This window comes from Phytophthora sojae (assembly GCF_000149755.1).
Source record: "Phytophthora sojae unplaced genomic scaffold PHYSOscaffold_2, whole genome shotgun sequence".
Lineage (NCBI taxonomy): Eukaryota > Oomycota > Peronosporomycetes > Peronosporales > Peronosporaceae > Phytophthora > Phytophthora sojae.
Genome location: NW_009258116.1, coordinates 4,984,086 through 4,996,099, shown reverse-complemented (window position 1 = coordinate 4,996,099; position 12,014 = coordinate 4,984,086). Strand labels below are relative to the sequence as shown.

The following is a 12,014-nucleotide window of genomic DNA, read 5'->3' as shown; positions in this document are numbered from 1 at the left end:
CTTCGGAAGAAGATGCGGACGCACCCCGCCTTCTATGTGGGCTCGCTCAAGCCGTACCAGGACCCGATGCAGGTGCAGATGGAGGCACCGAGGGTGACGAGGTCACAGGCGCGGAGGTCGCGGTCGTCGAGGACGCAGTCGCAGGCGTCGAAGACGCGACCATCAACGCGGGCACCGCGGCCACAAGCGGGAGTGCCGCGTGCACAGCAGGAGCCACAGGCGCAGGAAGCGCAGCAGGCGGGGCCTGCATGCGGGCCAGAAGGTCGAGCTGACCCTGAAGCACAGCCTGGTTACGTTGTAACTCCGTAAACTCTCGAGCGTGTCGCTTTTCGCGATCGCGAAAGTAGTTCATCCACCCGTTCAGGCGAACGAAGTCGTCCTCCAAGGTCCCAAGCCGGTCCCAGACCGCCCGAGGCACACCAAGCCACTCCACCCGCTCAGCGAGCCTGTCGAGACCAGTCGCACAACGAGCCAGACGCGCGTCAATGTCGTGGACGTGATCCCGAAGGCGACCAGCCTGTTGCTGAGTCTCGTGCAACTCGTCAGACGTTGCGAGACGGGTTGACGCGTCCTCCACCGGCTCTGCTCGATGAGCATGGGAATCTGCATTACCATGTGGAGCGCCTCCTGGCGAAGGGGCGGTGCCGGGGTCAAAACCAGTATCTGGTGAAATGGCGAGGGTACCCTCCCTCCGAGAACTCATGGGAGTTTGAGGTGCCCATCCGCCAAGATTGCTCAGACGTCGTGGACGCTTTTGATCAGCTTGATCACCAGCGCCCCGAGGGCTCAAGGCCGGCACGCCGGCCGTCCCGCGCTTCCCGGCAATAAGCTGGGGAGCTGCTGGGTCAGCCACATTGCTCCGAGGCTGACCCTGAGCTACCGCGCTCACTCGCTCGCGGGAAGGAGCGGCTGGAGTGCTCGAAGGAGCGAAGCGCGCAGCGCTAAACTGGGTCTGCGACTGGGCGATTGCCACAACGCTGCGTTTGGCTCGGACCTTCGCAAAGTCGACGCGGAGCTTGCGTTCAATGCGAACATCCACTTCGCTGAAGCTGACTCTGAGAGCTTCCATGGAGCTGAGCTTCCGGCTGTGCTCGGCCCAGGACTCGAACTGAGCGTCGTATATTCCCCCGGGCCAAGTACCACCGGGTACGTCCGCATGGCGGGCACGGACTTCTGCATCTGCAGCCGCAACCACTCGCGATACTCCGCGACAATCGTCGACTGTGGAGTAAGGAGTCGCTCTCGCAGAGACGTATGCAGTGCGAACACCTCCGGAGTACGGACCGCGGGCCCAATGGCGTGGAGCGCGAGGAACTGCTGGAACGCCAGGCAACACGCCTCAGCGGGGTCGCGAGGCCGGACGCCGTAATCAGCAGCGCTGGGGTTCAGCAGAGGCCGCAGCTCAGGGCGCTGGGAGCGCATGGGATCCATCTGCGCCGCAACATGCTCGGACTGAGCTTCGTCCAAAGGGTTGGAGATGACGGGGCCCAGGGGCACGTCCTCGCCACGAGGCGGTGAATACCGTGGATCAGTGAGCGCGCGCAGCTCGTAGAGACCGAAGGAGCGCTCAGGGAACGGGTTTGGAGTTCGCAGCGGTGGCCGCGGCTCCTCCCTCGACGGCGCAGCGCGCTCTGTAGGTGGACGGCTCGGCGAGTGCGCAGGAGACGTACGCGCGGAGCGCTCTTGATCGCGACGGCTCGGAGAGCCAACTGGGGCCGGGGAGCCTTCTTCACGGCGTGTCGACGGCGTGGGCGAAGCGTCGCGGCGGCTTGGGGAGCGTCGCGTGGCTGGTGACGCACATCCTCGGTTCGGAGAATCCAGTATGGACTCGTCCACCTCACCCTCTTCACCAAAGAGTTCCCTAGGATCCATGATCTGGCGGGTTGATGCTCGAGGGGAGGTGGGGCTTGCGCGCTGCGAGCTGTGCTTCTGGCGGTGCGACGCGAATTTCTCGGACACCGTTTGTCTTAACAGGAGATCTGTCTCTCTTAGATCGACAAGATTCGCAAACGCTACGAATGCGATTGCAAGGGGTTCTGGTCGTCGGGCTGGCTGTGCAGCCACATCATTGCGACCCTCTCAATTAGGGACGAGTACGACCTCAAGGCTGCTACGGCCCACCTACCACACCAGGAGGTCAGCGCAAGCCTCGCAACTGCCTCTCGAAGGAAGGCGCGAGCTATTTCGACAAGGATAAACTCATGGTCGATCTTGAGAAGCGGCCTGCAATGCCAATGAACTGGAACTTGATGAAGCAGTTGCCCGTCACAGGCACTGATGGCCAGGTGACGAATCGCTATATGCCCGGCCAAATCATAGACTGGCAGGATTGCTCGGGCCCCACAGGGTTTTTCCGCTGGACGGTTCGCTTTCAAGATGGTCGCGAACTGCAGTTCGAACTCGATCAACTCGCAGAGCTGCTGAGTTCGTCTGCCGCACTGGGTCTTAACATCACAGGAAAGATCTTCTAGATTGAAGCTCTCACCGACTAGGGGTCACTCTAGCATATGCACGTTGCATACACCACATGGCACACGCCTTCATTTCTAAATGCCTTGAACCTCCACCTTGTTTTTAGATGCATTGAACTTCCACCGTTTTGGCATTGAAAGTAATCCACACCCGTATAACCGCACCAAAGCCAAGGGGATGTTTAGGCTGTTTTGTTGTAACCATCCACGAATGACAAGATAGAATCAAATAGTTCTGGCAGTATGATATTATTCACAATCAAATCGGTTCAGTGGATCCAATTACTTCATTTTATTTTCATTTTTCAGGTGAGGTATGTTGTGTTCATGTAGTGCTATTATGCCCTAACGAAAGTACTTACCATAACAAGTTCATATGAGCAAGTTAGTACTAGTTTAGTACATGTGTGACGTAGGTTATATAGCGTGATTCGGCACTGCCAAAGCCAAAACATTGCATATTAATCACCGCATATCAATGCTATGATATATTTCGTAGTGTTGCACAGGCATTGTTACGTTTAAAGTCAATTGCGCATCAGAAAATAGTATGCAAAGTTAACGTTGCATTACGCATATAACGTTGCTGTAAAGTGGGAGTCTTATAGCAGAAACGGCTTGCTATCAACACCTTTGCTGTGATAATGTAGCTAGCGACATTCTTACATTTGTGTATCACAATATGCATGTGTCCGCTACCCAACAGTATAGCTGCATGTGGGTGTCTAGCCCAATTTATAGTTCTTAGATATTTCCGATTGCGAGCCTAGTCAAATGATGACAGATCCAAACTAGTACTTTCAAGCTAATTTATCGATAGCACTCTAACCGACGTGGGTCACACTGCATAGTATACAGATTCCACATCGGTGGATGTGGTACAATATGATAATAGCACTAGTAGCTGAAAACTGTTTGCGATCATGAAAGTACAAGTGTATACATTTAGTTTTTTGCGGGAGTATAGGCAATTTATCAACATGTTCAATACCAGCGCTAAGAATGTCCGCTCGCGTCACTCGATTAACCCCGCGAGAGGCAATTGCCTTACAATACGACTCGCATATACTACAGTCACTACAGCAATTCAACCCCTAAGATAGGGCTAACTATCTAACTATAGGTGACTAGTCCTTACAAAGGCTATAGGTGACTAGTCTTTACAAAGGTTAATTTTAGCATTTGTAAAGACTAGTCACCGTCTAACCTCCAGAGGGTCTGAGGCAGGTATTGGGGCGCAGTTTGGGGCGCTGTTTTTATGTGGTTATAACTAAATCTTAGTTCAGGTGAAGTCCAGAAGGCTATCTTTTAGTAAAACGGAGGGTGGTGAAGATAGCAACGTTTCCCTTCTAGCCCCAACCTTATTCTGTAGTGATTATACAGAATAAGATAACTTGATTAAAGTATACGTCAAAAATGCTGGAGGTATGCTATTGCAACCCTTTACAGGGTGACGGTACAGCAATCGTGCACTTCCAGCACAAAATACCTGCGAAAGTGGACAAAAGATGAACAATGTATCCACCATCTGATAAAAATGGTGTGTGCTCATTGGGCGAAACAAACGTAACACACATGTTAGTACCTTTAGAACTGCAATACCTGTCAAGCTCGGTATGAGTCCGAACCGAGGAGCGTTAACAGCACCAGTCATCCGTCCTTCATGCCACGCGGCGGGTGAGGCCCAGGCGCTAGGGGAAAAAATTGCCCAGTTCCTAACTAACTGAAAAAATTGCCCAGTTCCTAACTAACGGAGTGAGGAGGAACTGGGCAATTATTTCCTAGCGTCACTAGACCTCCGATAGACTTCGTGTATGCATCTATTCGCTCCTTACGAATCCTCGCCATCGTCTTGCTAACTAGCGCTGGTGATCACTTTATCGCGATGTGGCGTTCGCTCATGTCCGTCGCACGCACAGTATCCATAAGATGTAATATACGAATGTATTATCGATAAACTCTGCTACATCCTAAATATACAGCAGCATGCGGGCCAAACGCTCTCGGTGGTCACCCCAGGCTTCGCGCCGTGTACGTCGAAGCGTTTGCTAGAAGTCCCTTGTTCAGTAGACTCCGTTTCACGGCCGCCTTACCCTGTAGCATCCGTCGTATTCAAATCAGCACAAAGCCTTGTTCTGTACATTCCGCTGTATCCACTTGGTTCGGTCTGGTTTTCTCTGTAGCATCCGTCATATCCATCGCTGCCGGACTGGTCTATTCTGTAGGTACCATCACAATAAATTCAGTCAATACACGTTGGTCTGCAGCTTCCTTCTAGCCCCTCTATCGCATCGCCTCCATCTGCCGTTTATCCCCTACCTGGTAAGCGCCTGAACGACGCATGCGCTGCTGTGGAGCGCTAGTTGAAGCCGTTGCTACCGCTGCCGATGCATTCATGGAGGTGGTTGGTCCAGGAGTGACGAACGCGCGTCTCGATACTTAGTGGTAGCCGGCAGCACCGCCTCGCACGGCGCACTATGGGATCGCGCGCGCTTGAATACAATTCCAGACTGACCTTAGACAATATATCGAACAGACTGTAAATAGACTTGCTTACCTTTAGTATCACTACCACGAGTAGACTGTTATGGAGACCTCGAGCTCCCAGTAGGGCCTGGCCCTCGCCTACGCAGCAGCACTAGCACGTTCTTACCGGGCCGCGAAGTACTCGGACACCGAGAGCCTGGAAGGCGTCGAGGATGTGCACGCGGGCGCTGGCGTTCGCAAAGGTGCGGGGGCACGCAGAGCAGCAGCACGAGAGGAGCGAGGCTCCGAGGCGGATCTCGCGAGAGGCTGTCTGCGGTCGATAGACCAACAGGCTTTATAACTTGAAGTCATGTGAGGGCGCATTGCGCCGAGAAGTTCTCAGAGAAGTCCACGCGATGTGGATTGACTCGATGGAGAAGGGGGCTTGACGGAACAAGACCCGAAGGTTGACCGTTAAGCGTGGACACCCGTGTCAACGGTTTGATGGGGGAGGGTGTAACGGGGTTACACGAGAGTTACCCGAAGGGTTATGAAGTGGGTACACACTGTCTGCCCTAACTCAGTAGGATAATCTGTACACGGTTTCAGAGCCACGGATTATGCATATGACTAGGGTTCACTATGCTAGATAGTGATCCGGATACATTTACACCGTAGGCGGCTTGGCCGCGCTAAAGGGAAATACATTCAGTTTGAGATTTACATAGCTAAGGGTTAAGGGTTGACTCTTGGAGTCCGTAGGGTGTACGGACTCGTACGTTCTAGTATTAGAACGGGCTATCTTAAGCTGAGACTCTGTGAGTCTGTTACGTCTTCCTCTGACGCTAAAGCTACGGCAGCCCCGCTGCATGACTTGTTCTGCCACCGCTTTCGCTCAGAGGTAGCAAAACCCTTACCAGCACTTTCATCATCAGAAGAATCACCACGATCGGGGCAGTTAGACCGCAAGTGCCCAACTTCACCACAGTGAAAGGACGCTGAAATGATTTGCCAAGAAGCCACGGCACAGGTCGTGTGGAATCGCTTCGTTGATAAGCCGACGAAGCGGGAGTACTCTAATTACGTGCTGAGTTTTACTCTAATGTGTATACATCGGAGAAAAGCGTGGGTCAGTGGTTGCGCGAGATGGAGTCGCTGCGTCGACAGCTTCTTCATTACGGCAAATGCGTGGCAGATGATGATTATTCGGATACGCTTTTGGGTCACGTGGCGCGTACCCTTAGTGACGTAGTGCGGTAACTGTCGAAACACTATGTTGTGCGCCGTGATGGTGGAGCAGATCGCCCTGTTCCCACGGCAACCCAAGTAATGAATGCCCTACGGGCTGAATCGGCGCTGGAAGAGAAGATCGGTGCTGAAGAGCAGAACCCGGTTGGTGTCGCTGCGTGCGGTAAGAAGACTGCACAGCCGAAGCAGCAAAATGACAACCAAGGCCGAGGCAAGCGTAAGAGAAATGGTCGCGGAAAGAAGAATCTGAAGAAAGGGAAGCAAGGTAGCAAAACAAGTGCGAAGAAGAGTGATAGGGAAGAAACTCGGACCTGCTTTCACTGTGGTGAAGTTGGGCACTTGCGGTCTAACTGCCCCGATCGTGGTGATTCTTCTGATGATGAAAGTGCTGGTAAGGGTTTTGCTACCTCTGAGCGAAAGCGGTGGCAGAACAAGTCATGCAGCGGGGCTGCCGTAGCTTTAGCGTCAGAGGAAGACGTAACAGACTCACAGAGTCTCAGCTTAAGATAGCCCGTTCTAATACTAGAACGTACGAGTCCGTACACCCTACGGACTCCAAGAGTCAACCCTTAACCCTTAGCTATGTAAATCTCAAACTGAATGTATTTCCCTTTAGCGCGGCCAAGCCGCCTACGGTGTAAATGTATCCGGATCACTATCTAGCATAGTGAACCCTAGTCATATGCATAATCCGTGGCTCTGAAACCGTGTACAGATTATCCTACTGAGTTAGGGCAGACAGTGTGTACCCACTTCATAACCCTTCGGGTAACTCTCGTGTAACCTGCTGCGCGGGCACACCAGAAAAATAGCATCTCGCGCGGCATTATCTTTCGCTGCAAAGCTCAGTGTTTGCACTGGACCGTTCAGGTCGAGGGTGCCATCCACAACACTCCAACACTCCATGCGAGTCAAGAAGGTCCGTAGTTGAACAGCATAAGGATCAAAACTTCCCTTCACTCGCGGCACATTATCCTTTTTTCTGGTATTTCTGCGCGAGGGTAGCCAAATCGAACTCCAGGCGGAAATACACCAAAGTTGAAGCCACCGGAATTGTAGCCACCTCCAGTTGCATTTAGGTTAGGCACAGTCGGAACTCCGACGCCAGGCGCCATGCCTGCACTTGGTGTACCACCAGCGACGTCTGCTCCATAAACACCTCCAGCACTTGCTGCGACTCCTGGTACATCACCAATACCAGGGAGGCCAGCCACCGCACCAGCGAGTCCAGCTACACCACCGGCAGTCACAGTACTCATGGCAGTAGTCATTGTAGGCTAGAGAGCACCGTAGTAGTGGCCGTAGATGCCACCATAGAAACACCAGTCGTACTTGAACCAGTTGCTTGGCCACTTGACGCCGCAGTCGACGAACTCGGCGAGGCCATAGTCATTCAGAGCTTCACGAGGGTAGTCTGTAAAGCCCCTGGCTCATAACCTGAGGGCTTACGCAGTAGGACAGTAGTGCTTCCGGGCACGTAGTGTCGAGGGCCGAGGAGGACCAGACACGAGAACGCAGGAGCACGAGCTTGCTTGCCCACGGAAAGAATGGGATTGAGGAGGAGAAAACCTCTCGGGATGTTCACGATAGGGAGGGTTCAGACGCATCTACGAGCCCAGCGAAATGTATGCCCCTCTTCAATACCCACTTCTCTTTCCGTACGGGGAGAGCGGATGGACTTATGATCTTCCGTACGTCGGCAACCCGGTTAATTCCAAGGGGGGCTGACAATGTCCCTACGGGAATTTGAGGCGTATCTGCTTTACGACAGAACGTCGAGCGATTCTCTGGTTCTTCAGGGGGGCTTAACCCAACAGTACTGTGTGGACCAGTGGGCTAAGGCGGAGCAAGAAAGACTACGCTATATTGAGAAGAACCAGCTTGAGTACCGGTTGAAGACGCTTCAGGGTATCACAGACGCGTTACGGAGCGAATCGGTAGAGATCCATCGGTTAGCGGCTGATGAAGTAGTTGCACAGGGTGCATCTAGGCGCAACAACTGCCAGACGGATGTAACAACCGCTACTGGGACCGACCCAGAAGCTGGTAACCTCGGTCGTCGGGTTATTATACCTCCCAAGTTCACTGGAGGACCCCGCTACATGTACCAGCGCTTCTCGGATGCAATGGTAATTGTACGAGAGACCGGTGCTCCTAACCTATTCATCACCATGACCTGCAACCCTAGCTGGCCTAAAATCAAAGAGAATTTGAAATCAGGACAGAAAGCGCCAGATCGACCTGAATTGGTGGCCCGTGTGTTTGTGCAGAAGCTAAAACCTCTAGACAAAGATCTCGACGAGGGAATTCTGGGTATTCAAGCTGCCAGGGTCCAAGTGGTCGATTATCAAAAGCGGGGACTACCTCATGCCCATATCCTGGTGATTTTGCGTCCAGAAGATAGGCCGACGTGTGCGGAAGAAGTCGATCGGTCCGTGTCCGCGGGACTTCCTAATAAGGAGACGCACGCGGAACTTTACGAGACGGTCATGTCCAGTATGCTACACGGTCCTTGCGGGCGAGAACATCCCAATTTTCCCTGCATGAAGAACGGCAAGTGTTCGAAGAAGTTTCCCAAGTCGCTTTCGGAAGAAACTGTTGTGGCGCCTGATAAGTACCCGGCATACAGACGTCGACGTCGCCCCGAGTGAATTCTATGTCACAAAGGAAAACTATGGGACAACGTAACAATCAATCAGTGGATTACAATGCGTTTCTTTCCCAAAAGTACAACTGCCACATCAACTTAGAAGTGTGTTCCACCAACAAAGCCGTGAAGTACATCTACAAATACGTCTACATCGGACATGTTGGCGATTACAATCGACGGCGAGGACATCGACGCTAATCAAATTTTGCAGTACCTGTTGAGACGTTACATTTCTCCTGTGGAGGCATGCATGCGACTGTTTGGACATCCGATCCAAGCTTCTACACACTCTGTGGTGAGCCTTCCACTTCATCTAGTAGGTATGAGCCTGGCCGCGTATCAGGAACATGTCACCACGCTGCAACTTCACAACTTGGTTCGCCGAGGTGATTGTTCCATGCTTACGGCATTTTTCAGGCTCTGCGAGCGAAACCCAGTCGAAACTGCTGGTCTGCTGTATAAAGACGTCCCTAAGCAATACGGGTGGGACAAGAACAACAAGATTTGGGTGCCCTACAAAAACTATGTGGCCTCATTGGGTCGATTCATTCATGTGTCCCCTCAAGATCCTGATCGTTTTTACCTGTGTCTTCTACTATGTTATCGTCGATCGCCGAAGTCATTTGTGGATCTCCGCCTGGTGCACGGTGCAGAATACCCTACGTTCCAGGAAGCTGCACTTGCAGCTGGGTATTTAGAGGACGATGGAGGGTGTAGAGATTGTCTGACAGAGGCCGCAACGTTTAAGATGCCGGATGCGCTTACGCAACGTTTCGGGATTATACTGGTATATTCGATGCCTGGGCACCCTGCCGATCTCTGGAACCGTTTTAAGCAAGACATGTCAGACCGTTTTGTTCGTGAAATAGTAATCAACGACTACCGTAATGGCGTACAACGCGAAGATGGAGTACGAATGCGGGTGGCGGGGTATAAAACGTTTAAAAAAAATGGCGCAATATCTGGATTCAAATGGAAAGACGCTGGAACTGTATGGCCTTCCTAGCTTAGAAGCAGGGTCGGCATCTGTGAACATTGTCCAACAAGAGATCAATGCATATCCCCAAAACGAACTGGAGCATGTGGCTGCACTGGAAGACCGCCTCAATGACAATCAGAGCAAGTTATCCATGCCATGAAGCCCGATGTGCGGAGACAAACTATTCTTCGTGGATGGACTGGGTGGTACTGGAAAGTCTTCTTACTAAAGTAAATACTAGCGCATGTCCAACTGCAACGAAAGGTTGCCATAGCTGTTGCTTCCAGTGGTATTGCAGCGACACTTTTGACAGGAGGTCACACAGCTCATTCAACGTTCCGTATCCCGCTCAAGCCCATGGAATTCTCGACTTGCAACTTTCCTGGCAAAGCCAGAAAGCAGGGCTTATACGAAGCGCGAGTTTGATAATCTGGGATGAAGCTCCGATGATGCATCGTGCGTGCTTTGAGACCGCCAATAGATCTTTCTGAGACATCATGACACACGATCAGGAGCCTTTCGGAGGAAAAATTATGGTAGTCAGTGGTGATCACCGTCAAATTCTACCTGTCCTGAAGGATGCTGCACGAGCGGAAACATTAAAAGCGTGTTTTAAATCCTCTCCGCTCTGGGGCATTTGCGTCAAGTACGTCTTACCGAGAATATGCGCGTGCGCACTGTCCCTTACCCAGAAAGCGCTGAAGCGTTGGCTGAATTTTCAAAGTTCTTGCTTCAGATAGGCGAGGGTAGGTATCCCGTCAACACAGAGATCAGCGAGAATGATATTTGTCTTCCAAGTGACATGTGCATTATCCCCGACGACCGGCGCTCAGAACAGGCGAGTGCAGGGGAACCTGGCGAGGCCGAAGACATGGAAGAGTTTTCTAACTTCAAGCTTCTCCCTCTCATTGAGAATACTAGCCGTGTTGACCCGACCGAAACCAACGATGACCGCCGGAAGCGCAATGTTAACGCACTGATTGATGCCGTGTACCCGGGAATTGATGTTCATGATTTACGGGACGAGTACTTCATGGAGCACGCAATTTTAGCCCCGAACAACGCAAGCGTTAGACGTATTAATGACATGGTAGCGGAGCGTCTAGCGGGAGCGACGAGGGAATATCTGTCTGTTGACAGTCTTGAGGGGGTTGCGGACGCGAACATTTTTGAGCCCGAATTCCTGAACTCGCTTAACTTCTCTGGTATTTCGCCGCATAGATTAGTTTTGAAGGTTGGGACGCCGATCATTATAATTAGAAACCTGAACAGCAACTCAGGCCTGTGTAATGGAACACGTCTTCGGGTTATTTCGCTGCGAGAGAGGAGTATCGAGGCAATCATCAAGAGTATCGAGGCAATCATCATGACGGGCCCTTTCAAGGGTAAGAAAGTCTTTGTCCCACGTATAAAAATTCTACTCTGAGGATGACGACAAAGAGTTCCCGTTCAAGCTACGACGTAAGCAGTTTCCTGTGGTACCAGCCTTTGCTATGACGATTAACAAGGCTCAAGGACAGTCAATTCACTATGTGGGAATCTACCCGAAACTCCCGTGTTCGCCCACGGTCAGCTTTATGTGGCGCTCTCCAGGGTAACATCAAGAAAAGCGATCAAAATTGCGGTCGACCCAGAAGCTATCGGCGTAGATGGAAGCGTGCATACAAAGAACATTGTGTACCGAGAGATTTTCCAAGACATAACTTCTTAGTTAACACAAATATACATTTTGTCAGTGTATACTTTTTATAATTACTGTATAATTACTCTATTTGATCTATACTTGGGAAATTCTAAAAGCCCACCGGGGCGAAGCGCAGGCCTTCCGAAAATACAGTCGCCGTGGCTTTTTAAGCTGCATCACTAATAAGCTGGCCGGCAGTTTTTTTACGTAAAAAGGGGGCGTAATTACGTGTATGAATTTTTTAAAATTGATTTTTAGGATTTATTGTATTATTTGTAATGGGTGGTGTTACTGGTGTAGCTATGTCTAATTCAGTAATTGTTTTGCTGAAATTAAAATTGTATCATTTTTAGTTAAAAAAGCTATTTCCTGAAAAATTAATAAACATTTTGTCCCTTTTTTAAAAACAATTAATTTAAAAATTATCCCATCAAAATTTGCTTTCGTAACTCTTTTTTTAATTCATTATAAAAAACTTCTAAAAAATAAAATTTTATAATAATAAAATTTTCAAAT

At 51.0% G+C, this 12,014-nt stretch overlaps 2 protein-coding genes across 2 annotated transcripts; both read right to left on the bottom strand.

Moving 5' to 3' along the window:
• Positions 1 to 208: 208 nt before the first annotated feature.
• On the bottom strand, positions 209 to 1,593 carry PHYSODRAFT_393444 (hypothetical protein; the record flags this gene model as incomplete). The annotated part of the gene is made up of 3 exons (XM_009521330.1): positions 209 to 286; positions 371 to 1,173; positions 1,281 to 1,593. Coding segments are annotated over 3 exons (1,194 nt in total), but the record flags the coding sequence as incomplete, so codon positions are not given.
• A 5,548-nt stretch (positions 1,594 to 7,141) lies between these two features.
• On the bottom strand, positions 7,142 to 7,456 carry PHYSODRAFT_296462 (hypothetical protein; the record flags this gene model as incomplete). The annotated part of the gene is made up of 1 exon (XM_009521329.1): positions 7,142 to 7,456. The coding sequence occupies one exon, from the start codon at positions 7,454 to 7,456 to the stop codon at positions 7,142 to 7,144; it is 315 nt and encodes a 104-aa protein (XP_009519624.1).
• Between the last annotated feature and the right edge of the window lie 4,558 nt (positions 7,457 to 12,014).